General features: G+C 45.3%; 1 protein-coding gene across 3 annotated transcripts in view; it reads left to right on the top strand.

The window, feature by feature from the left end:
* Window positions 1–27,426, top strand: part of KCNH1 (potassium voltage-gated channel subfamily H member 1) — a 355,938-nt gene that overhangs the window by 54,849 nt on the left and 273,663 nt on the right. For 2 of the 3 annotated variants that reach the window (XM_032393106.1, XM_032393108.1), the window contains one exon: window positions 21,404–21,877. In XM_032393106.1, the coding sequence (XP_032248997.1) occupies window positions 21,404–21,877 (474 nt within the window). The remainder of the gene's footprint in view (window positions 1–21,403; window positions 21,878–27,426) is intronic. The other variant, XM_032393107.1, reaches the window with a different exon arrangement.

Genomic DNA, 27,426 nt, shown 5'->3' with positions numbered 1-27,426 from the left:
GCCATTTGGATATGATATGCCTAGGTGTGTTTTGTTGCTTGTTTGTTTTGTGGTCCTGTATCCTGCTTGGTGTTCTATGAGCTTCCTGGACCTGGAATTTGGTGTGTGACATGAATTTGGGGAAATTCCCAGTCATTATTGCTTCAAATATTTTTTGTTTCTCTCTTTCTTCCCCTTCTGGTGTTCTCATTACACATCTGTTACACCTTCTGCAGTTGTCCCACAGTCCCTGGATATTCTGTTTTATTTATTTATTTTGTCGGTCCTTTTGTTACAGGATTTCTATTCCTTTAGCACCTGCAGTTCTTGGTCGTGCCGCTTTGAAGAATGAAGAGGTAGACCAGACGAAGAGTGGTGGGCAGCAAGGCAAAGTTTATTGAGCAAGAGTACAAAGCTCTTGAAGAGGGAGGGGACTCGGGAGGGTTGCTGTTGGGAGTTTCTAAGTTTAGGGTTTTTTATGAGCTCTTTTGCAGAATGATCTGAAGCAACCAGGGCATGCTGAGTCATGCCAATCAGGGCTTTGATCACATATTTTTCTACCTATTAGGTTCATGTCTACATGCTGATAGTCTTTTTGGGCTGACATCTGGCGGCTTTTGTCTTAACCGCCCCTTGCTCGTGATAGTGACAAATGCTCTGTGGCTAATTGTTTTATTTTAGGACGTTTTGTAGAAGTCATTTCTGCAAAGGCTGCAAAACAGAATGCCAGTGTGGTCCTGTCGAAGCTGCACACAGGATGTTAGTGCTGTTCTATCTTAGCTGTCCTGACTCCATATTTTCTTGTTGGGGACTCTGACCCTGACTACCCAACTGTCCAACTAACTCCTAACACTATTTGTCTTTGCTTTTCAGTTTTGGAGGCTTCTATTAACATATCCTGAAGCTCAGAGATTCTTTCCTCAGCTGTGTTCAGTCTGCTAATGAGCTCATCAAAGGCATTCTTCGTTTCTGTTACAGTGTTTTTGATCTCTAGTATTTCCTTTTGGTTCTTTCTTAGAATTTCCATCACTTTGCTTAGATAACCCATCTGTTCTTGCATGTTACATTTTTTTCATCAGAGCCCGTCACGTATTAATAATAGTTGTTTTAATTCCCGGTCTGATAATTCCAATGCCCCTGCCGTGTCTGGGCCTGGTTCTGATGCTAGCTCTGTGTCTTCAGTCTGTGTTTTTTGGCTCTTGGTATCCCTTGCAATGTTTTGAAAGCCGAACTTGATGTACCAGCTAGAAGGCTCATGGGTAAGTAGGCCCTTAGTGGTGTGGGGGTGAGGGGTCAGGGAGAAGCAGCATTGTCTAGTCCTATGATTAGCTGTTTTAGTGAGTTTATGCCACTGGGATGTGAATTTCATGAATGCTTCTGAGTATTTCCCCTAGTTCAGCCAGACAAAATGTATAGAGGGGCCCAGAATTGGGTATTTCCCTCCCCCCAGGTCAGGGAGGCTCCATGAAACCCAACACATTAGGCTCTGGTTATATAGTTTCTCCTGAGGGCAGGCCTTTCTGAAAGAGAACAGAATGCTCTGGTGTATTTCAATATAGTTCCCTTTCTTCTCCTCTTCCAGAAGCAGGAGGGGTTTTTCTGATTTTCACTCTGAGGCTCTGGTTCAGCTCCTGGAGGTAAAACTCACAAAACCATGCCTGGCTCTCCCTGACCTTTGTAACTCTCAGACTTGGCCACACTGAGCCTCCAGAGATTTGCCAGTTATGGGGTAAGTTTTCCTATCTGGTACTAGTTCTCGTGGAAGCTTCTGCTCATGGGTTTCTTCTCTGGCAGGTTGTCAGAGAAGACAGTTTTTGGTGCAATGGTTTGCCTGCAGTTTCACTTCTCTGACGGATCTAAATTGTCGATTTTTTGGGTTTGTTCAGCTTTTCACTTGTGGTTAGGATGGAGTGACAATTTCCAAGCTCCTTACCTCCTGGACTAGAAACTGGAAGTTGGCTAGTAAGTTTGAAACAGAGAACTCTGTTCCCTGGCCATAGCCTACGGCCAAATTCCTGCTCCATTTTCTCACTGGTAGGTGCCACTGGCCAAATGGAGATTGAGTAAGAGTGTGGATGCCTCAGACCTCTCCCACTTCTAGGAAAAATTCGACACAAAGTGCAAGTGGACTGGAAATAGCAGTTCTGCTTTTCAGTGGATTGCACTTGATATTTTCAAGGCCATCTTATTTCCCTGTTAGACTGTTCTTCTTTCCTGAGCTTGGGCAGTGTGGTGTTGGTCCTCGCTTTACTCTCATGTCTCCCTCCTGGACTGATTGTGGGAAAGAAGGAGGCACTTACTGTGTGCTAGGCTCTGTGCTTCTCATCTTTAATACTCTGGACAACTCAGAGCAGTTTTACAGAGGGGGAAATGGGGGCATAGGGAAGGTCACACTTGTTCATGGTCACCCGGCAGGACATGGTGGACTCTGGATTGAGAACCAGGTTTATGTGACTTTAAACCCAACCCATTTCCCATTTGGGTAGGTTCCTTCTGTGCATTCTCTTCTTCCCAGCCCTCTGGTCTTACTCATCACAGGGTCATACCAGACCTTCTGGCTTTAGACCTCGTAGAGGTCCATGATCTCCCTCATCTCAGGATAGAGAACCAAGGCCACCTTGTCTGAGCACCCTGTTCCCTTGACCTCCATTGGGCATGAGCACTTGTTCTTTTAGAGGACCAGTTTATTTTCAGATTCTAAAAGTATCTTAGGCAGTGTGTAAGTCCGGCCGGAGGACCCTTGCCAAGGGTTGAGTTCTGTGGGATGTAGACGCTGGGTAACATCTATGAAAGCAAAGGGGGAGGAGGCAGCCCCTGGGCTGGGGGAGCATCCGACCACAGTGCAAATCCGAGGGAGGCTCTGCAGACTGACACGAGCTCTGCAGCAGATGCCAACTAGGGGAGTTCTACGCGGGGCAGAAGGGCCAGGCCTCTCAGCCACCTTCTTGCTCACCGTTGGTGGTGCCTCAGCAGAAAGTTCGGGTTTCCATCCCTTAGGAAGCTAACAGGAGGCTGTCCGCTACCTGCACCTGGGTAGACAGTCCTTTCCTGAAGTGCGATTTGAAGGGGCGCATTTCGGAGTTTACTACCACGCTTTCTGCCTTTATAGGGCGGAAGGTCATGGTCGGTGTATGAGAGAGCATCACTCCTGCTCTGCAGGATTTCATTGTGGTTTTCACGTAGGGGTGACCCTGCTGGCGTTTGGTCTGTCTGGGGGCACTCTGCTGCCATGCCGGCCCCTCTCTCTCCCTGGAATGGTTGTGGGGAAGACATGGAGGGGAAACCACGTTTCCCCGTCACCTCCTCTTTCAGTTCTTCCCTATGAGGGAGCCAGGTCAAGATGTAACCTGAGATATGCCATTGTGGTGGCTGGGGCACGGGCACATCATTCAGCCAGGTCCCGGGGGGTGCGTGGTCCAGCTCATGCGGCTCTCCATCCCACCCTATGGAGATCTGGTCAATGCTGTATGTTCTTCATATGTTCTGCTGCTATTCTTTATGCACGTGATCGGAGTGCTGGGCTGAAACAGCACTGCACGTTACAACCCCATTTAGCAACGTATTCAGTTGTGTGGTTTCACGCAAGTCATTTCAACTCTAAGAGCTTTCATTTCTTCCTCTTCCTTCTCTTCAAGTGGAGGTAGTGAGTTCAGATGAGAATAATAGGTACCCATAGATTTGTTCAGAGCAGGGAAGGTTCCTAATGCAACCACTTTGACATAATAGTAAATGCTCAATAGTATTAGCTTAACATTAAGTTTCAATTTTTGGTTCATTAAGTCCTTTTTTAAAAAGTTCTCAAAAAAAGGAAATCCTGCCATTTGGGACAAGATGGATGGACATTGAGGGCAGTGCTAAGTGAAATAAGTCAGACAGAGAAAGGCAAATACTCTGTGATCTTACTTATTATATGTGGCATCTAAAAGCAAATAGGCAAACAAAACACCCAAGCTCAGAGAGACAGAGAACAGACACAGAGAAAAGATTGGTGGCTGCCGAGTTGGGGGTGGGAGAAATGGGTGAAGGGGCTCAAAATGTACAAACTTCCACTTATAAGAAAAATAAATCCTGGGGATGTAACTTACAGTATGGTGGCTATAGTTAACAATACTGTATTGGATATTTGAAAGTTGCTAAGGCAGTAGATCTTAAAAGTTCTCATCATAAGAAAAAAAATGCTTGGGACGCCTGGTGGCTCAGTCGGTAGGAATCTGCCTTCGGCTCAAGTCATGATTCCAGGGTCCTGGGATCAAGCCCCACATCGGGGTCCCTGCTCAACAGGGAGTCTGCTTGTCCCTCCCTGCTGCCTGCCCCTCCGCCTGCTTGTGCTCACTCACTCTCTCTCTCTGACAAATAAATAAAATCTTTGAAAAAAGAAAAAAATGCTTAACGATGTATAGTGATCATTTCACCATATATACATATATCAAATCATGAGGTTGTACACCTGAGACTAATATAATGTTATATGTTAATTATATCTCAATAAAAAAATTTTCAATTTTTGGAAATAAAACAGGTTCTTCTTTATCAGATTTTATTTTCTTTTTTTAAAGATTTTATTTATTTGAGAGTGAGAACGAGCAGTGGGGAGGGGCAGAGAGAGAGAGAGAAGCAGAGAAGCTTTTTTTTTTTTCCCCACTTAATAGTTGTATTTGGGGTATTTCCCTAAGAGTACATATCCCCTTCATTCTTTTTAATGGTTGCTTTGTCTTTCCCTGCATCCCCACTGAGCAGGGAGCCCGACGAGGGGCGCGAAGGGCTCTATCCCAGGACCTTGAGATCATGACCTGAGCTGAATGAAGGCAGGCACTTAATGGACTGAGCCACCCAGGAGCCCCTACTTGTATTTTCTGTTTTGGGTTTTAATTTAGAAATCTTTTAAATATTCAGAGTAGTAGAGAGTAATTAACAAGCATTCCCTTATTTATACTATCTAGATAGTGATTTCTTACTTCAAATCCTTTTGTAACAATGAAAATATTAAAGATAAAGTTGAGGAATTCTTTGAACTTATTCCTAGAGGTAAATCACTACTCTGAAGTTGTGTGTCTCCTTGTTATTGATGTTTTAATATTTGTATTACTTATGTATTTATCCAGAAAGCACATATAGTATAATTGTGTGTTTTTTAAAAATACATTTATATGACTGAGGGTTGCTGGAGTGGTGGGGGGTGGGAGGGATGGGGTGGCTGGGTGATAGACACTGGGGAGGGTATGTGCTATGGTGAGCACTGTGAATTGTGCAAGACTGTTGAATCACAGACCTGTACCTCTGAAACAAATAATACATTATATGTTAAAAAAGAAAAGATGATAGCAGGAGGGGAAGAATAAAGGGGGGGAAATCGGAGGGGGATACGAACCATGAGAGACGATGGACTCTGAAAAATAAACTGAGGGTTCTAGGTGGGGGGTGGGGTGGGGGGATGGGTTAGCCTGGTGATGGGTATTGAGGAGGGCACGTTCTGCATGGAGCACTGGGTGTTATGCGCAAACAATGAATCATGGAACACTACATCAAAAACTAATGATGTAATGTATGGTGATTAACATAATAAAAAATATGTATATATTTGCATGAATGATATCATACTGTGATATTTTACAACTTGCATTTTATACCCAATATTGATTTTTGAAAGCTTTTTATTTTGAAAGAACTACAGATTCACTGGAAGTTGCAAAACTAGTACAGAGGGTGTTGGTACCCTTCACCCACTTCCCTCAGCGGTAACATTTATATAACAGTCCTACAATAGCAAAGCCAAGAAAGTGACATGTGTAGAATTAGTGTTAATTAAATTAAAGATTGTAGTTGTGCTTCAGCAGTTTTTACATGCATTCATTTATGTTTGTGTGTGTGTGCATGCATGTAACTATATATTTAGTTTTGTAAGGAGCTGCCAAACTATTCGCCAGTAGCAGTTGGTTCTATCACTTTATCTTCCTACCAGAAACATAGGAAACATCCAGTTTCTCTGCATCCTTGCCAGCATTGGATATTGCCCCTCTTTTTCATTTTTCTTACTAACGAGGATGTCGTGATATCTCATCGTGGTCTTAGTTTGCATTTTAGTAAATGGCTCAAGATGCTGAACATCTTTTCTTGAGTTTATTTCCAACTACAGATTTCCTTTGGTGAAAAGCTTATTCATGTCTCTTGCCCATTAAATTCAGTCCTGCTAACATTTCTTTCTTTTTCATTGCTTTAAACATGTAGGGATGCTTTAAATCTTCTCTCTTGGTCGTTCATTTCCTCTGGTGGTGAGCTTCTCTGCAACGAGAGGTTCTTGGGGGGAGGCCGTTGGGTTCCCAGCTGTGGAGGCATCTGGATGTGGTGGTTGAGATTGTCTGTGCCATGTACCATAAACTTCCACCTTGTTCAGACCCTTTTCCATAAAAGTTGTAGCCCTGGGGCTCCCAGCCATGGGAACAGTGTGAATTCTGGCTCCACACTTGAGTATGGCACACGTTTGGGGTTCTGGTTTTCCCACAGATAGCCCTTTTTCCACCCAAAGCTCCAGAGAGGTGTCCAGTTTCCTTTTTCTGTCTCTGATATATGTGGTAGGTGTCTTTTGTTCTGTGTTTGTCTGTCAGGACAGCCCGTTGTCACCCCGGTCAGAGCATGTGTGTTCCCCTCCTGTTGTCTACAGTGTGTACCCGGTTCTCATAACCCCTGCATCTGAGAAATGCCTGCGCTGTTTGCTTTCAGCTCCGACTGGCTGCTTTGTATTGTGTTCTTGTTTTGTTTCTCGTACCTGAGATTTTGAACTCTTCTAATTTCTTTTCAAGTGTTGAGTTTTTCTTTTAGGGGCGCCTGGGTGGCTCAGTCATTAAGCATCTGCCTTCGGCTCAGGTCATGATCCCAGGGTCCTGGGATCGAGCCCCGCATCGGGCTCCCTGCTCCGCGGGAAGCCTGCTTCTCCCTCTGCCTCTGCCCCTTGCTTGCGTTCCCTCTCTGGCTGTGTCTCTCTCTGTCAAATAAATAAATAAAATCTTTTAAAAAAGTGTTGAGTTTTTATTTTATTATTATTTTTTAAAAATCTTATTTATTTATTGAGAGAGAGCAAGAGAGAGTGCGTGATCGGGGGAGGGATAGAGGGAGAGCGAGAGAGAGAGAACCCCCAGCAGACTCCCTGCTGAGTGTGGAGCCCGACTTGGGGCTTGATCGCACGACCCTGAGATTCGTGGCCTGAGCCAAATCAAGAGTTGGACACTTAACAGACTGAGCCACCCAGGTGCCCCTTAAATGTTTGTTTAAACAGTATCTCAACATGTTTGGTGTACCTGGAAGTTTGCCATATTAGAGCTTAGTTCACACTGTTGACTGTTGGCTCTGCATTCTCTCTGCGTTGGCAAGCGACGTGCGGAGGGGCTGTCTGCTGCTGAGGGAGGGCAGAGGCGGGTGCCGGTCCGGGATGAGTCTGTGTCGTGGTGCCTCGTTTTCCAGTCTCACGGGCCGGAGTCCCCGGCACCGGTACCGGAGCAAGCGCAGCTGTACACGTGTGAGGTGAGCGGACCCCAGTTCTCGGCATCTCCGTGTGCCCTGAAACTGAGATTCTTGCTCCACTTTTTTTTTTTTTTTTTGCTTTCTGGGTGTTGACTTCATTTGACTCCTTTAGACTCGGAAAAGTGACAACACTCCAGTGGTCCCTCACTGCTAGACGGTTCTCTCCTGCTTTGGAGAGGAAATCTAAGCTGGACAACAGGAACTTCTGCCACAAGCACCTGGGATTTGGGCTAATTTTTGCCTCTCATAAAGAGTCTTTTTAAATACTCAGAACTATCTCAATGTGCCTGTAGGTAGTGAGTTTGTCATTACTAGGGTTGTTTGGAGGACCACTTGATGATCTGTTGAATATGAGCTTGGGAAGTGCGGCTGGACTCACGGCCTTGCCCTTGCCTTCCAGCCCTGAAGGCCAGCCTGGCCTGGTTGCTCCGTGTGCACTCACAGTCCATGGGGCTCCGACTGGCCAGCCCTCTCATGTCTGAGGACTGGGATCTTGTGGTGGGGAGAGGATTCTCGGCTTTTCTCCTAGGAGGATCATTTTGTGTATGTGTTTATTATATTTTAATAAACTGTTTACTCAAAACACGCACACATGGGAAAACTGAAATATTCGTTGATGCCAGAGATCAACCCTATATTTGATTTTGGTAAAAAGTTATGAATAATCAGGTGAAGTGAAGGTTGAGGATTTTCTACAGCTTTTTTCTTTTCTTTCTTTTTTTTCTCTTAATAGACAGGATTATATAGTGGAAAGAGAAGGGGATTTGGAGTCAGACTGACCCAAATTCTCATCCCAAGCTCCACTGCATTCCAGCTGTGTGACTTTCTGAAAGTTACTAAGCCTCACTCATCTTTCCTCATCCTCATGAAATAGGATACGTCCTACCCCAAAGGACGGTAGTGACGATTTGTGATGCTTTACGACAAGTATGATCTTATTAATCCCTGCTTAAAAATCCTTTAATGTCATCTTCCTACTTCTTTGGATGAACTTAAAATTTATGTCGTGACTTACAAGACTCAGCTCATCTCTCCAGCTTTATCTGGCTGCTCCCTGCTCACTCGGAGCATCAAGCTCTCTCTTGCCCCTGGGCCTTGGAACGTGCCCTTCCTCTGCCTGCAAGTTCTTGCTCCTTCTCTTGGCTGGGCTAGTTCCTACCCATTCCTCAAATCTCAGTGTAGACATCACACACTCCCAGCTGTCCCTGCCCCACCCCAGGCCAGTTCACACTCCTCAGATGCTTTCCTCACCGTGTGCAGTCTTCATGCTGAGCACGCATGCCACTGGGAATTGCCTCCTCTGGGAGATGGAAGCTCTATGAAGGCAGGGGTGGTGTCTCTTATTTATTCTACACCCCTGCAATCGAACGCAGTGCTGACGCATAGTCAGTGCTTGTTAAAATGTTCATTAAATGAATGTAGGAGGAAGGAAGCAAGAATCTCACTCAGTGCTTGACACTTAGTAGGTCCTCACTCAATGTTGATTCCCTTTCACATTAACCCCTTCCTCCCCTCATGACGGCTGTCTGCCTTGGTCATGGCTCGCGGAGTACTGTTTGTTGCTGATTTGGTAATGGTGGTGACACTTCCGTAACTCAGCCTCATCACTTCTTCTCAACACTTGGATTTAAAAAAATTTAGCTGAAGATTTCAAAGTAAAAATTAAAAGAATTTCTCAGGAAATTAAGAAGAAACCGAGATTGTGACCCTATTACATTTCAATACGTGCTTATAATTGTGAAGGTGTTGCGTGGGTTGGTACGTGATTGTGACAAAGTATATGGGTTTGTGCTTCTCATTGCTTCTCACTGCCTTTATCTCTTCCATTAAAGAACAAGTGCATCATGGAAAAAGTTCTAAAAACAGCGCCTGCCTGGTTTACAGAGAAGGGTGTTTATGACAGGAATTAAGCAATTGTTTATCTCGGGATGTCTGAAACCCCAAATCAGGCTTTATTTTGTGGCTGGAGCTTCATTCTCAACCTCGTTAACATCCTGCTCTCCCTTTTCCTTTGAATGTGCTTTTTCTGGCGGGGACTGAGTTTCTTCTCACTCTGTAGTCATAAAAACCAAGGTAATTTCTCAACAGAAGCAGGAGTTGTACTAAGCAAGAGGGAGGGGTCGCCTGGAGTAAGGGGTTCGGAGAACCAGGGTTTCTCTTCGCCCACAGGTGGAGGATGTTCGAGGCAGTCGTGGTGGATGATGGGATGGTGGTGTTTGTGGGGTGCTCCCATCTGTGTCCCGAGATGATCAGTGAGTCCGGTTCGGTGGGTGAAGTATTGAGTACCCGGGGGCCACTCTCAAAGAGGAAGTCCCCCATGTTTGACTCTGGGTCCTTGTGCTGATATCCTGGGAGATGACAGCTGGTATTGCCCGTTAGATGGCAATCTGGAGGCTACTGGCTCTGCTGACCCTTGTTAGGACCCATCCTGGTCACGGTGGATTGGCAAGGCCTTTAGCTTCCCAGGAAGGCTGAGGAGTCTGCCCGTGGTCTCATCCATTGCTACTCCTGTGTTGCAGCCCGCATCCTCTCTTTCCTGGAATTCTGCGGTCCCTCTCGCCGGCCTCCCCGAGCTTCCGGGCCTCTTCTGCTCCTTCTGCCACACGGATGCCTGAGTACCTTTGCACACAGCAATTGATTATGAACCTCCCTTCCTTAAAATTCTTGCCTCTACATAAGGGGCACATCAAGGCTTGCCCTTCCCTTCCCTTATATTTAGGGTCGTTTTCCAATTTTGACTTCTGTAGACACCCCCCACCCCCACGTTCCCCCAAGACACAAAACAACAACGAAAAACAAACCACTCCTAGGCCTGAGCCACACCAGGCTCCTCCCACCCCGAGCTCTTACCCCGCCTCCTTCACATGTCCAAGCCTCGTGCACACTGTATATGCTGAAAATGCCCTGCCTGAGCTTTGTCTGTCTGTGGCCCGTCCTTCAACGGAGGTCTTGACAGTCACCTCACATCTAAGCTCCCTAAGTCCGTTCATTGTCTCTTTTCCTCTGCTCCTGCGGTACTTCTATCCGTGCATCTCTTCCCACTTTTGTATTATGTGTTAGTAGTTTGCTTGCCATCTCTCTTCCGTTCTAAACTATGGGATCTTTGGATCGTCATGGGTCCCTTTCGGTGTCCGACTGTCCATGGTTGCTTTTATAAGGGTCCACAGAATTGATGGGATCTGTGAGGCCATTTTATTTTGTCCTCCCCCCCCGCCCCCCGCCAAATAAATGTACTTTATCAGTCTTCCTTTATTCCCAGGCCATTCAGTTTTGTCATTCTTGGTCCCTGATCTTTGAGGAAGCCAAGGCCTTTAGGCAAGCAGGATGTACTCCATGAGCTGATTGCTGGAGTCTTCCTGATTGTCATCCAGAATCTCCTGAATGGGAGATGTTTGCACGTGATCTAATAAGGGGTTAATATCCAAAATATATAAAAAAAATTATATAAGTCAACACAAAAAAAAAACCCCCACGTAATTCCATTAAAAATGGGCAGGGGACCTGATAGACATTTTTCCAAAGAACACATACAGATGGCCAACAGACACCTGAAACGATCCTGAAACAGTCTTTTACTTTATTTGCACAAAAATACTCATGTTTGGATATTGTTTAATGATTTACAAGAAAAATGTATAGATTTGTATATACAGGTACACACTTATCTACATTTGTATTTTTATTTGACCTTCACAGTATCTATCTGGTATAAGTGGTTTTAGCTTCATCTTTCAATTGAGGAAACTGAGGCATGGGGACCTGGCTTTGCCTGAGGTTGATCAGCTATGGAGACAAGATCGACTCCATCAGGTGGAGGTTCGGCCCAGTTCCACCTGCCACAGCTGTATCTTGATTGACTTCCTGTGTTTGCAGCCCCCCTCCTTAATGATTTCCCGAGCCACCCTTTGTTTTCTGACTCGTCCTTCCCTCCTTCCCTCCCTGTTTTGCACATGTTTTTACATGTGCACACACGTTTGTGATTCACATTTTTGAATGTATTTTTTGTTGTCTGATAGACGGTTAGTTCATCCATTCCCATTTTGCTTCGGGGAGCAGTACCTGCATTTGGGTAAGTTGGGTCAGGATGTTACTATGGCTCAGTATAATGTCCTAGTTTAGACTTGTGCTGTCCAGTATGGTGACTGCTGGCCGCATGTGGTTCTTGAGCAATTGGGATGTGATTCATCTGAATGGAGAGGTGCAGTAAGCTACATTACATACATTGGATTTCAAACTTAGTATGAAAAAGGGAATGTGAAATGTCTCACTAATAACTTTATATATTGGTTATATCTTAAAGTCATCATATTTGGGTATATTGGGTTAAAATATTAAAATTAATTTGACCTGTTTCCTTTTACTTCTTTTTATGTGGCTACCAGAAAATGCAAATTGCATATGAGAGTCACATCGTGGCTTGCATCCTATTTGCATCCAGTTTGGACTGTGGGCTATTGAATCAGATTTGGTTTTGAACCTCAGGCCCACCACTTCATTAGCTTTGTGGATTTGGGCACTTAGGATCCCCGAAATCATTTCTCTTATTTATAAAATAAAAACCAACGTATCTACCTTGCACAGTTGTTGTAAAGACTAAATTGTATTTTTCATGTAAAGTGCTCAGCCCAGAACATGGCATGGGAGCAGAGGGGTTAAAAATATGGATCTTGGCATTAAACTTGACAAGGTTAGCAACGCTGGCTGCACCACCTAAAACCTTTCTGGGCTTGGACAAGTTATTTTAATTCCCCAGGCTTCAGTCTCTTCAGTGTAAAATAGGGAAGATAATAGTATGTACCTCATAGAATTAGGAGTATTAAATACGTTCATCTATATAAAAGGCTTACTAGCTCAGGGCATATAGTTAACATTCAGTAAATGATAACCAATACTGTAATATCTAGGGAAGGGCATCTGCTGGAAACTCATGCTATTAAGTGGTATATGTGGACTTTGGTTTTTATTTTTATTTCTTTTTGACTGTACATATAATTAGAATAAGATCTTAAGGTATAACATTTTCTGTTGTCTTTCTCATGGTTACAGTAGTGTTCTAAGAACATTCTTGATATATTTTTGTCTAGAATTATATTATTATTTAGGTCTTCTTTTATAGCCTCTCCTTTGATTTTATTCAGTCAGGCAGTCATTCATGTATTCAGGTGGCTTTTGTTAAGCACTTACTGTGTACCAGGCACTGGGTTAAGGACTGAGTATATGGGAGTGAGAAGACAAACCCCCTGCCCTCATGGAGCTTATAGTCCAGTGGGAGAGCCATCTGCAAACAAGTAAATAGATAAGGTATTACTATGATTCCTGATAAATGCTAGAAAAGGAACAAATCTGGTGATGTGATAGAAAGTAATAGAGGAAGGGTAGTGGTGGGAGTCTGTTTCAGATAGGGTGATCAGGGAAGGCCTCTGTGAGATGGCACTCACACCAAGACTCAGAGGCTGGGAAGAACCCGTCCGTGTTGGGGAGGAGCATTGTGAGCTGCTCTAAGGTGGGAATAGCACTTCAGTATTTTTGCAGAAAGCCAGTGGGGTGGAGTGGTTGGTGAGGGGGTGAAGGGCTTAGGTGAGGTTGGAAAGATAGACGGGGACTCACATGTCACTGCACGAATGTAGATCTTATTTGAAGTTCAGTGTCACGAGCTGGAGGGTTTTGGTTGGGGAGGTGACATGATCTAATACAAGTTGCTGTATGGCAGACGACTTTGAGGAGGGCCAGCATGGGAGTAGGGAGAGGTTGGGAAGCTGTTGCCATGCTACAGTGGGAGGGGATGGGGCATTGGGTGGACTTGTAGAAGTAAGTTGGAGAATAGTGAATGGATCCTGAGTTATATGCTTTTGGTGGTAGAAGCAACAGAACTCCCTGATGGGTTAGTTCTGAAGGGTTTCCTGAAGGGAGATCTGAGCTGCATCCCTCTGTGGTACCCCAGCAGAAGGGAGTGGCAGGGGGAGTGTTTCAAGAAGGAAGATGTGTAAAAACCTGTAGAAAGCTGCCAAGAGAGTGAGTTAGATCAGGATGGGAGAACCCACTGGATTTAGCAACACTGAGATCTTGGTGACCTTGGGAAAGTGATTTCATTAGCTAGAGGAGGCCATAGTCAGATTGGGGTATGTGGGGCATGATGGCAGGGGGAGAGATGGAGACACTGTGTTTATACTCCTTTTTCAAAAAGCCTTTCTATAAAGGGGAACAGCAGAAGGAGCTTAGCAAGAAAGGGGAGTTGGTTGATATATTAAAGATGCTGACGGAATGATCCTGTGTCCAAGGAGAGGTTGATGGAATGAAAAGAGAGGGAATCATGGCAGGGGGTGGGCGTAAAGCACTTGAGGTGGGGGAGAGGGGTGAGGTTCAGAGCACATGGGAGGAATTGGCCTTTGACAGGAGTTGGGCACTTTCTCTGTTGAAACAAGAAGGAGGTAGGTGGGTAAGGGTGGAGGCCGACTTGTAGACTTTGACCATTGGAAGATGCAGGAGCCTTTCTCTGGTTCTCTTTTTTCAGTGCTTTGCAAGGGGAAACCATGAGCTAAGAGGAAGGTGTAGTGGAGGGCAGCACTTAAGAATTTAGAGTGAGATGTTATCATCCCTGATCTACTTCAGCAGAAATTGCTTGCATGGTGACTGTCTCTTGACCCAGAAGGGTTTCCGGGTAAGGTAGTTTGGTCCTGCTTCTTTCTTAATCTAGCTAGGTGTAGCTTGGGGACCAGAGTAGAGATTTCAGGGAGACAGGCTCTGGCCAGTGTGGCTCATTTGGAACTTTAATTGGGAAGGCCTGGAGAAGGTCCACACTAGGAGATGCTGCCTTTGCCTGGAAGCTGGCTTCATACGATGACAGGATGGCAGGTTGCCATCATGCAGAGGTCTTACGGAAGACCAGTAGTTTTTCACGAGTCATGCAGTAGAAGAAAAGCATTGAATTAGGAAACTGGGCTCAGCCTGAAGGTCCTGATTGGGTATCTGCAATATGACCGTGAGCAAGCCATTTACGTTCTGAGCTTACTTTCCCAATTTGTAAAATAAGAAAAGTACTCGTCTCCCCATCTCCTGAGGTTGTGTGAGATGTGATGATGTATGTCACTGTGCTGTGAACGGTCTTTCAGGCTGTACAAATAGATCCGTGGAAATACTTGAAGCCTGGGAGCTGGCAGCCTGGCTTGTGCTCCCAACTCTCTGCTTACTCAGGCCTGGGATGACTCAGGCTGAGTCACTTCGCCTCTCTGAGCCTCCGTCTTCCCATCTGTAGAACTCCCCCACAGGGTGATTATGGGGATTCAAAAATACAGTAGAGGGCTTTGGAAGTAAAAGTGCTAGAGAAATGTGACAGTCAGACTGACGTCCCTATTCTTCATCTCGGGGAAAAGCCCTACTTCTATTTTCCCTCCAGAGTCAGTCTTCAAGATGAGCATTCTTTGGCGTCATCCATAATGGCCTGGAATGAGCACTTCCTGTGGGCAGAGCCTGGGACCAGGCGTTGTGGGCAGGGGGGTGGGGGGGACAGGGAGAGGGTAAACTAGCAACATTACACTCGGTGAAGTTGTATCTGCATTTGGGGGACTCCCGGTCTGACTGGGGCCATAGGACAGACACAAGCTCACCCTTGGAAGTGAATTTTAGAAGGGCTGCCAACTTTCTACCTTTGGAAGCTTCCACTGTACAAGACTAATCAAATGGAAGGAACTAGAAGCACATGTCACACTGACAAGTGCAGAAAAGAGGTGGGGGAGAGGACTGGTCGCTATGGCCCCGGGGACCACCACACCAGGTCATTGTGGCTCCATGTCTGGTGAAGCTGTTCCTCTGCAAAGCTTTTGAGGTGTCAACGGATATCTCACATAAGGCAAGCTCCTTATGGCCGGACACAAGGTTGGCATCCCATCTCTTTTGACTCTGTACCCAGAGACTTCCTCCCTTTGGAGGACACTGACCCCTTTCCAGATAATGATACTCTGAATGACTCTGAGAAAACTTTTTCTCCTGAGGATGACAGTCATGGAGCTCCTCAGAGTGGTGTCCGGGTCTGAATCCTTTCCCGCACATACTTCTGGGAAGGAAATTTGGTCAGTCTCACAGGAATCTTTGTGATCAACATGCATAATTAGTCATCTGCCACTGTACTCTGAAAAGATTATTGGAGTCAGATAGTTAACTGGATGCAAAATATTCTTTTGATCAGGGAATTTTTCCTAAGAATATTGATTATCTGTAATGAAGAACTCTATGGATATTTCTGCCTTCCATTTTCTATAGATAATTGCTAAAGAGTTAACATGAGAGTGAAATGTATAGGATCTCAAGTCAAACTACAAAAGCTAGGCCTTCTGGGAATCATTTGTAGCCCTTTTTAAAAAGATTTTTAAAAATTTATTTATTAGAGAGAGAAAGAGAGAGGGAATAAGCAAGAAGGAGGGGCAGAGGGAGAGGGAGAAGCAGACTCCCCACTGAGCAGGGAGGCCCAACATGGGGCTTGATTCCAGGACCCTGAGATCATGACCTGAGCCAAAGGCAGACGCTTAACCCACTGAGCCACCCAGGCGTCCCCATTTGCAGCCTTTAACATAAAGATTTGGAAAGACAATGTGTCACATTGATTCTGATCAAATGTCCTGGCATCCAAGTCTACTCCCAGAATGCAGATACCCTGTGGTTTCAGTATAAAAGGCTGCATCTCAGCGATGGGAAGAAAGAAACTGAATATAAGTCCCCAGCAACCCTCTCTGTCTAGCTTCACACCTCTGTCAATCTCCTTTGAACACCTGATGTGGGATAGCAGTGGGGGGAGAGTCTGTGGTCAACTTGACAGTTTTGGGGAGGTATGAAGACGCCGTTGACTCAGGCCTCATTCAAGCAGCGCTTAATAGTGTCCTGGAAGACATGGGAATACACTTAGAAACAATTATGGAGGGTGCCTGGGTGGCTCAGACGGTTAAATGTCTGCCTTTGGCTCAGGTCATGATCCCGGGGTCCTGGGATCGAGCCCCACATCGGGCTCCCTGCTCAGCAGGGAGCCTGCTTCTCCCTCTCCCTCTGCCTGCCGCTCTCCCTGCTTGTACTCTCTCTCTAATAAAAAATAAAAAAAATCTTTTAAAAAAAGAAAGAAACAATTATGGATTATACTAAACTGTCACAGGAACAGCCATTTTTCTCTAAAAAGGCGTTTTGTCCTGAGGCTTGTTACTGAGAATCATGGAGCTCCAGGCGACTTTGATGTGTGGTCAGCAGGTGGCTGCTTACTTGTGGATTTTTTTGAGTTCTGGCTAAATAGTCTTATCACCCAGACTGTATTTTGCAAACATACAATAAACCCCTAAGTAACTCACCTCCCTTTCCCCCGCCTTTCCCTTAGCTGAATGCCCACGACCCCTTCCTTACAAGGCTTATAATTCATCTATATTCATTGACTTTTATTTTATTTTTTTAAAGATTTTATTTATTCATTTGACAGAGAGCGAGAGTGAGAGGAGAGAGCACAAGCAGGGGGAGTGGGAGAGGGAGAAGCAGGCTCCCCACTGAGCAGGGAGCCCAAAGCGGGGCTCGATCCCAGCACCCTGGGATCATGGCCCAAGCCAAAGGCAGACGCTCAACTGACTGAGCCACACAGGCGTTGACTTTTAAAAATTAAACTTCTTATTTTGAGATGACTATAGGTTCACATGGAAGAAATAATGCAGAGATCCCATGGATTCTACTCAGTTTCCCCTGCTGGTAGCTTCCTGCGAACCTGTAGTACAATATTCCAACCAAGATACTGACATTGGTCCGGTCAAGATACAGACTATTCCATCATCATGAGAATACCTCGTGTTGCCTTTGTATAGCTACATCCACTTCCTTCAGTCCCTCACGCCCTCCTTAAGCCCCTGGCAACCATTGGTTTGTTCTCTATTTGTACCATTTTGTCATCTCAAAGATCTTGTATGATTAGAAGCATGCAGTACATTATCTTTGGGGATTGTGGATTCAGTCTCTGGAGATTCATCCAGCTCGCTGTGTGTATCAGTAGTCTGTACCTTTTTATTGCTGAGTATTTTCCATGGTGTGGATGTAGCACAGTGTGTTTAACCATCTACCTGTTGAAGGACATCTGGGTTATTTCCAGTTTTTGGCTCTTATGAATAAAGCTCTGTCAACATTCATGTACAGGTTTTTGTGTGAACGTAAGTTTTCATTTTTCTGGGATAGATGCCCAGGAGTGTAACTGCTGGGTCAGGTGGTAGTTGCATATTTGGTTGCAAAACTCTTTGCTGGGGTGGCTGTGCCATTTTATATGTCCGCTAACAATATATGAGTGCTCTGGTTTATCTGCATTGTCATGAGCATTTGGTATTGTCACTCCTTTGTCTTGTAGCCATTCTGACAGGCGTGTAGTGATATTTCATTGTCCTTTTAATGTGTATTTCCCTAATGACCGATGATATTGTGCATCTTTTCACAGGCTTATGTGTCATCTGTATATGATCTTGGGTGAAATGTCCCTTCATGCCTTTTCCTCATTTTCTGATTGGATTGTGTTTTGTTTTTTTTTTAATTATTGAGTTTGGAGATTATATATTGTGAATTATATATTCTAGATACTAATTCTTTGTGGGATATGTGGTTTGCAGATATCTTCTCCAAGTCATAGTTTGTCACTTCATCCTCCTAATAGAGCATTCTGCTCTTGGTGGGTGGAAGTGTTTTATAAATGTCGACTAAATCCTGTTGGTTGATGATATTGTTGAGTGCTGCTACATCCTTGCTAATTTTCTGTCTGGTTGTTCTAGCAGAGGTTGAGAGAGGACAGTGTGGATTTGTCTGCTTCTCCTTCAGTTCTATCAGTTTTTGCTTCATGTGTATTTAGAGCTCTCTGGTGTATACACGTCAGGATTTCTAGGTCTTGGTGAACTGACCCTTTGATCGTGATGTAAGATGACTTTCTGTCTCTGTTGTTCAGCCTGGGTAATTTCTACTGTTTCCTCTGTCTCCTCCATTCTGCTGTTGAACCTATCCACTGAAATGCTTAAATTGGCTTTTGTATTTTTGGTTCTAAAATTTACATTTGGTTCATCTTTATATCTCCTCTTCCTTTGCTGAGACTTTCTACTTCTTGGCTATTTCTGAGACTCTCTTTTTTTTCCATTTTGTTTGAAGCATATCCATAATTGCCTGTTCAAACATTTTTCAGATTGCTGTTTAAAAATCTTCATCAGATATTTCTGACATCTCTGTCATCTTGGTGTTGGTATCTATTAACTGTTTTTCATTCATTTGAGATTTACCTGTTTCTTGGTATAACGAGCGATTTTTGGTAGGAACTTGGGCATTTTGGATATTAAGTAATGAGACTCTGGATCTTCTTTAAACCTTTTGTTTTAAGTGCCTTCTTTTGACCTGGGTATGGTAGAGGAAGGGGTAGGCATCCCCTCGTTCCTCCACGTTGGGGTAGAGGTCCAGGTTTTTAACTCAGCCTCTACTGACACCTGAGGGGCGCTCCTATTATCTCTGGGTGAGCGAGAGAGTTCCAGTGGCCCGTTGAGCTTACACTGATCCCTCCCTGCCTTGTGGCCAGACGTGGCTTCATTACTGCTGGGTGGACACGGAAGTCCAGGCTCCCCACTGGGCCTTTTCCAGCACTAGTCCTATAGGGAGGAGGAGGAAGAAGAGGAGGTTGGGTGCTTCACTGCAGCCTTGAGGTGGGGGAAATCTAGCTTCCTAGTAGCCTTTGCTGGCCTGGGTGGCAGTGGGACCAAGACTTTTACTGTGCTGCTTAGCTGTGGTTGAGTGGTTATTACCTGAAAGTTTTCTGTCTTTTGAGGCTGCCCCTTTCCCAATCCCTTTGCTACAGAGTGAGCTTTCGTTGGGACTTTTTTGGTCTGCACCTATGGGTCATTCCAGGTCCCTGGCTTCTTCAGCTCTAAGTCTGGGAATGTCTCAGGCACAAAGAACACCCAGGCACAAATAACAGTGTGTTATTCCTAGGCAGTTTGCTTTTTCTCCTTCACCTTTCAGAGTCTTAAGTTTGTGTTATATGTAATATCTAAGGCATTTAGTTGTACTTAGAGGAAGAATAGAGAAAAGTGTGTCTACTTTATCTTCCTGGAAGTAGAAGTCCCATTCAGTTTACTTTTCTTGGCTTTATTCTTCTAAGTCAGTCCCTTTTCCTGCCTTGAGATCTCAGGGCCCAAGCTTCTTTAATCATGCTTGTATAAATTTCTTTTCATGGGAAGAGAAATTAAAATCCCAAGCCTAGGAGAAGTCTGTGCATGGGTGGGAGGGGTGGAAACAGTTCCCATATGCAAAGATGCACATTGGGCACTCGGTGGATTTCTGGCTTTCTTTTACTCACCTTTTAAGGCCTGGGGCCAACCATAGAGGAGACAGGGATTTTCAGATTATTCACTAAGGGGTCTTTATATCCTCTAGAGGGAAAAATAAGTTCCCAGGACACAAGAGGAAGTTTCACCCAGAGATTTATAAGAACCTATAAGTGGCCCAGAGGAGCAGCTCAGGGTTGGGGGTGAGGGTCCCTTTCGGCTTGGCCTGGCCTCTGAAAGTGTGGCTTTTTGCTTTTGACTACTGAGGATGAAACCCATCTGTGATACTTTCTTGGAGCCAAGCTTCTCTGGACTTCATCCTTCATGAGTCGGCGTCCTTAAAAGTCTGTTCCTTAGGGAAATGTAACCTCAATGTGGAACGGCATGTATTTCTAATCCAGCTAGACCTAGTTGGGGATCTGGTTCCATCTTTTGCTAGCTGTATGACCTTGACGTTAAAAACCATCCTGTAGTGCTGACTGTGGGCCAGCCACCATGCTGGGTTTGGGGATCAAGTAGTGGGTACCTTTCACTGCTTCCTTTGCTTTACTTTCTGGCCATGAGCAAGTCATCAGCTGGTTTACTTCAAAAATATATCAAAAAATTGGACTACTTTTCCCCATCCTCTCATCTCTTTCCAGGCTGTTAGAATATGTTCCTTGATTCTGTTCTTCCCTCTAATTATTTGCCTCAATTCATTATCTACACAGCAGCCAGGGTAATCTTTTAAAAACATGCACCAGATTAATATTCTTTTGTTAAACCCCTCCGGTTATGCTCGGACATAACTGAGAATGAAGTCCAACCCCTCCTCATGGCTCACTAGGTCCTGCGTGGTCTGGTTTCCACTTCTCCTCTGATCACATCTGACATCCTTTTCCCCCCCATCCAGTGGGCTTCAGTCATGCCAGACTTCTCTCTCTGCCTGAGAACATCGAGCTTGTCCCACCCTGGGGTCATTACGCCAGTTATGCTCTCTGCCTCGGATAATTTCCTTTTCAAGTTTGAGTGGCTGGTTTCTGGTTGTCATTCATTCAGGTTTCAGTTCAAACGCTGTCCCTTCCCTGCTCCTCATGTCACATTCTATCCAGTCACCAGGTCCCCACCCTTGCTTCTTAGTTAGCTCTTCCCACAATTTGAAGTTATCTGGATTCGTTTACTAGACCAAGCTCCACGAGAGCAGGCATCATGCTGTTTCCTTCCTTGCTGTCCATCCAGTGTCTAGAACAGTTCCTGGCACAGAAGAGTAAATATTTGTTGAGTAAAGTTGCTTAATTCTCTGGGGCCTCAGTTTCTCCCTTGTCACATGGAATAATAATTGGCTAACGGTACAAGGTTGTAATTAGAATTAAGTGAGATAATACGTGTAGGGGAAGTAGTTAGTACAATGCTTGGCTCACAATAAGCCAAATAATAGTTTGTCGTTGTTTCCTTATAATTATTTGTATTATAATGTTCATTCCCATTCTCCCATCCTCCTCTAGTACCTGTTCTTGCTCCTAATGATCCATCTGGAGTGTCATGAGCATTTGTCAGTGGCAGATGCTGACTGGTTAGATGCTTGCAGTGGAATCCTAACTTACTTCTCTCTTGACTGTGTTTTTCTGCAGGTTCTGCAGCTGGGCTCAGACATCCTTCCCCAGTACAAGCAAGAGGCCCCGAAGACTCCGCCTCACATCATCCTACATTACTGTGTTTTTAAGACCACGTGGGATTGGATCATCTTGATTTTAACCTTCTACACAGCCATCCTGGTCCCTTACAACGTCTCCTTTAAAACCAGGCAGAACAATGTGGCCTGGCTGGTTGTGGATAGCATCGTGGATGTCATCTTTTTGGTGGACATTGTGCTAAATTTTCATACTACCTTTGTTGGACCAGCTGGGGAGGTGATCTCTGACCCCAAACTCATCCGCATGAACTACCTGAAGACGTGGTTTGTGATTGACCTTCTGTCCTGTTTGCCATATGATGTCATCAACGCTTTTGAGAACGTGGATGAGGTTAGTGCCTTTATGGGTGATCCAGGGAAGATTGGTTTTGCTGATCAGATTCCACCACCCCTGGAGGGGAGAGAGAGTCAGGTACATGCCTCAAATCTCAGACCTTGTTGTCATGTCTTGAAAGTTGAATAAATGTGGGTGGTCAACAGAAGAGTCATTATGTGGGTGGGAACTGGCATGGCTGATGTTTGGAACAGAGGGAGCATGCTTGATAGATATTCTCGCCTGCTGTTTTTGTCCTTTGGAGGACTGGAGGCCCTGCATGTCTGTGAATGGGTGTGGAAGAGACCAGAGGCTTCCCTTTTATTTCATGTGGCGTGCAAGCCACTGGCTTGGGGTGACGGGGCTGCAGACGCAGGCATGCATCGCCACTGCGCTGGTGAATCTTTCACTTGGTATGCAATTGCTGAATGTCTACCTATTGATTATTCTAATTATGGGGATTTTTCTATCACCTGCTGCTGACTTTTGGCTGTTTCATAACTAATTAACTCCTGGCAACAGGGATGCTATTTTCCCCCCAAGTTTGCTTGCTTTTTTTTTTTTTTTTTTTTGGTAAATGTTGGAAAAAGAAGTTGTTTCTGTGCTAAAATGAGTTTTGGCGGTGACCAATGGCATTCAGTCATCCATACTCTTCCTTGTGTAAATTTGCTGAGGTAGTCAGGCTATGGCCAAGTCTGGCCCTGTGACTAGGAGGGGGGTAAGTACTATTGCTGGATGATGCTGCTTTGGATGGTTAGTCCTGCAGGCAGTGGAAGGAATGAAAAGGAGACAAATACTCTGTAAGTGTGTTGGAATTAGGACATGCTCAAGCAGTCAATGAACGAACGGGTGCCTGCAACATGTTGCATAAGGAAGGGACCACTGGCCTGGTTCAGGTGATTTTCTCCTTTGAAGAAGCGAGGACATCAAGTCATCGCAAAGGAAAATGTCAGATTCTTATCCAGCTTCAGTGTTCTATGGGAGTTGTTCTTCCTTTTTCCTCCTGCCTCATTGATCCTCCAAATGGATGAAGATAAGGTAGTTCGTCTGGTAAATCTTCAGCCTTATAGAGCAGTGGGCCCTCACTGCCTTGGATTACAGAGGGTTCCAGAAGTCTCAGTCTGGCTGGGGTGTTAACTGGGTGGGTAATTCAGGAAGCCATCTGGAAGTTCAGTTGAGGCAAGATTCACTCTCAGGGCTATAGGGCTAGTGGAACTAGCCTTGAGATAATTGGAAGACACAGCCAGCTCCCTGCCAAGACAAGGCCTGGCCAGTGTCTCCGACTTGTTGGGGACATAATGATGCCTCCTGGCCTTCCGATCAGTATCAGAGTGGGGGAGGACTCCAGCTGCTTCCTCGGTGGGAACCCAGCTACCTAGCACTTCCCTCTCCAGAGAAGAGGAGCTGACGTTCAGATGCTCTAAACTCAGAACAAACCCTGCTTTTATCTGTGTGCTGTGTTTTAATATACTTGGAAATCCCGGGGAATAGTGCTCTGGGTGGCTTGTGTGGATTTTGTAAGGGGATTAAATGAGTGAGACTGATCATTTACAAGAACAAAACATCCCTAAAGTGAATGTTGGGATTCTTTAGTGTGAATTTGAGGACACACTGGGAATGATATTTTTCTCTGTGAGCCCATTTCTAGAAGATTTTATGTTAGTTGGTGAGGAAAATATGATCATTTTGGCTTAGACAACGCAACGGAATTATTTCAACCTAAAAGAGCTTCTTATACACATATGGGAAATGAAATTTAACTTTAAAAAAAAACCTCTCGAGTTTTTAAAATAAACCATTTGCTATTTGGAGCAAAGGCATTGAAAATTTGCAGATAAAGAGAACAGTGCTCCGGTTTTCACAGGTTCTTGTTAAACACGGGCAAGCCATAAACATATTCGTAAATGTGTCAAGATTACCTTGTCGGTTAGCAAAGCAGAGAGCCTCCCCTCAAGCACCGTGTGTGTCACGTTGGAAGTCCTCTGCCATCAATTGTGAGTACCCCTGATGTGGTTTCTGATTTCCACAGTCATGAAATAGGTTGGCGGATAGGAAAAATGCCAGTTATCCGTAGCTTTCTAGTTGGAAAGGGTTCAGCATCGAAGTTCTCATTACCATCTCTCGGTCATAAATAATAATATGAGTATTAAGGGGCTATTGTTATGATTTGCTTCCATGAAGACTTGATTTTACGTTTAGTAATATCTATTTCAAGCTTTGGCTACCACCTGAAACAGTGCCTTTTCATAACATTTGTTGTGATGTGGGGGAGTCAGCGCCAGGGAACTGAAGATTTGGCTTCTGGCCTGTGGGTATCACCTGATAGCACAGCTGGGACTTTGTGCATGCCATTTAGCCTCTGTGGATCAGTTTTCTTATCTACACCTTGGGGATCATGCTATCTTTGGGCATTTGGGCAGTGGATTTTTTGAGTTCCCTGCTAGCTGCAAAGTGAGTTTGGTGAGTTCTAAAATCTCATCTGCATTCGTCTTACCTCCCCGAGCTGATGATAAAAACAGGAAGCCTAGCACTTTGAGCTCCTACCTGCAGGGGGGATGGGAGGGAGGTGGGATGGGATGAGGGTTCAGAGACCAGGAGGACCATGAAGGTCATCCAGTTCAACCCTCTTAGCTCACAAATAAGGGAACAGACGCAGGGGGAATGTGACTCACTCGAGATGACACAGCAAATCATATATATGGCTATGGCAATAATGAGTCCCCTTCTGACTCCTCTCTATTCTTCATGGGACAGAGTGGATAAAATAGGGACAAGACGCTGATGGACACAGTTGAGTCAAAACTGACCAAGAAGCTTCCAAAGTCTGTGGCCCAGCCCTTGGCCTGGTAGTGGTGGGGACGTTGGGCACTGTGTACAAGGAGGTGGGCCTCTGCATTACCCCCCAGAGCAGCCGTGTTGGTGATGAGATAGGCAGTTGAGGATGCTCGCGGAGGGACAGACCCAGCATGGTTTTCCAGGCATAGGCCTTTTGTTGAAAGGCACCATTAAATTAGTGGAAATGGAAGATTGGTGGGGCTTAGAGGAGGTTGGGGAAGGCACGAAGGGCGCCTCAGCTGTTGAACCTGGGTATGGCTGGGTGGGAAAATTCCAATTAATGGTTTCCCATCCACTGCCTGCTGTCTTCTTGGCCATGCTCTGTTGTGGAGTTGCTAATCTAAGATTGCAACGCCCTCTGCTCTAGTCCCTTTCTTTGGGAGAGTGTGGGGAGGAAAAAAAATTATTGACTCATTTTTCATAAAAATACATGGAGCTGAATCATCTCTGGTGTCCTCCTAATTATGCCAATGGAATTGTGTCCCAGTGGGACCACCAAAGAAGAGAGGAATGTGCGGTGGTGGCTTTGCCATCTGTGTGTGTGTCAGGGGGGCTGGGGCGTGGGTGTCGGGTGGGGGCTCTTGAAGTGAAAGGACTAGATCCACCCAAGGCTTGGGTCAAGAAAAAACTGGGTTAAATTGCTAATGCCAGCAATTGTGAATTCAGTCCTGTGGATGTCGCCCACCTCCGTGATTTAAGTCACACAAACGCGAGCCCTTTGGACTCAACTTGTTTCACTTATGTAGATGGCCTACATTTGCGTCATTCTCCAGTCTGTTGGTCATAATCTGTTTTGGAGGCTGTTTGGGAATATGTTTGCACATTAGTTAAGCTGGTGAGAGGACAAAAGGTCTGGCAACTGGGTGCACTGAAGCTTGCCATGGGTCTGCGGAAGCAAAAGCCAGATGAGTTTTTCTCAAGTGCTTAGCAGATTACTGGCCTGGTGAGCTTCATGGATTAAAGATGGAATTATTATTCACAAAACATATTCCTTTTCTCCAGGAAGCCTTGTTGCCTCCTGCCATTGGAGTGTAGAAGTGCCCAGGGGCGAATGGAGCCAATTAGGCTCCCTCCCAGGTCACAGTTCTGGGGCCAAGAGCTTCCTTCCATCCCTGGTTGTGTAACCTGGGACAGCAGCTGGTGGTGTTGACAGAGCTGACCCTTGCCAAGAGCCCACTCTCACAGGAGATGCTCCCCGTAGAGCAGAACAGGAACAAGGAGTGGAAAGATGGATAGTATTGACAACAGCTTCCCTTTAGCCAGGGTGTTTAACTATCCTAAACATTTCACACAGGTTATATTTGTTCTGATTCTTCTGTGGCAAGTCCTTCTGCCACCCAGCTATGCAAACTTGTGCAAGCGTTTCATCTCCCTGGACTTTGTTTGCCTCACCTGCAAGATGGGTCCATCCCAGCTCTAACCTTGAGGCCCCTGGGCATCTGTTATCCCAGCATTGCAGCTGAGGGGAAAGAGCCCGGCTGTCCAGGCAGTGAAGCTGAGCTTCAGGCTTCTGACTTCTGGACCTGTGCAATTTTCCCCAGGCAGGTCATGCTGCCTCATGACAGAATCTGGAGCCAGAGTGAACCAAGCTGTGCATTTTCGTCCCCAAGTCCGCCTTTCCAAATCGTTCCCTGGCACGGTCACTTCCACTCCCCTCTGCACACAGCTGATAGGTGAGAAGTTTGAGCGGCCGGCGTGGACAAGCCTCCATGAAGGGCGCCGGTCCAGGGGCGCAGGGCTGGATAGTGAGGGTGAAGGTCAGAAGTGACTCCAACGGCAGGTCGCCCCCCTGCTTTCCTCTCCTTGGCAGATGGGCTCCCTTCTAGGTTCTCCTAGGTTCACTGTTCCTGGCTCTTCCAGGCTTTTCCTGATGCCAAAAGCAAATTGGACCCCTGTGTGTTGCTCGTCCTGTTAATTTGTGGTCGTCAGTCCTAATCTGTGGTTTTGATTTAGGTGGATGGACACCAGTTTAATTTTCATGCAGGTGACTGGTCTGCTGTCAGCTGGAAGTCACGAAGTAGCCTGGAATTTGCTTCCCTCCAGTACCCGCAATAGAGGCTACATCCATGGCTTGTAGTAGCCATTAACATTCAGACTTTCTCAGAGCAATTTTAGGTTCATAGAAAAATGGAACAAAAAGCGCAGAGACCGCAGTTTCCCTGTCACTGCCATCTTGCATTAGTGTGGTACATTGATTACAGCCAATATTGATAGATTCTTATTAGTTTAAGTTCATTGTTAACGTTAGGATTTACTCTTTGTAGAATACATCCTAAGGGTTTTGGCAAATAGTTAATGACAGAGCTCCATCATTATGTGTCATGCATAATGTTCCACTGCTCTAAACATGTCTGCACTCCCTACCTGTTCATCCCACCCTCCTCCCCAACCCCTGGCAACCACTGATCTTTTCACTGTCCTCATAATTTTGCCTTTCCGAGGATGTCATATGGTTGGAATCATACAGTATGTAGCCTTTCCAGATTGGCTGCTTTCACTTAGTGATATGTATTTAAGGTTCCTCCACGTCTTTTCGTGGCTTGATAACTCATTTCTTTTCATTGCTCAGCAGTATTCTGTTGAGTGGATGTACCATAATTGGTTATCTATTCAGTAATAGCAATTAAAAAAATTACTGAAAGCCATTGGTTTTCAAGCCTGATCAGTGCAGGCCTTGTCCTGGGATTCCTCCTCCTGTGGGTCTGTTGGACACGGAGAGTGGACGGGAGCTGAGACACTGGCTTGCAGCCTGTGTTGTCTCCTGGATAAAAACTGACAACCTTTAGCACAAGTTGTTAGTCTGGTACTTAATG

The sequence above is a fragment of the Phoca vitulina genome, unplaced genomic scaffold, assembly GCF_004348235.1.
Source record: "Phoca vitulina isolate PV1807 unplaced genomic scaffold, GSC_HSeal_1.0 scaffold71, whole genome shotgun sequence".
Lineage (NCBI taxonomy): Eukaryota > Metazoa > Chordata > Mammalia > Carnivora > Phocidae > Phoca > Phoca vitulina.
Note: the sequence above shows the minus strand (reverse complement) of the source record. Positions and strands in the feature narration are given on the sequence as shown.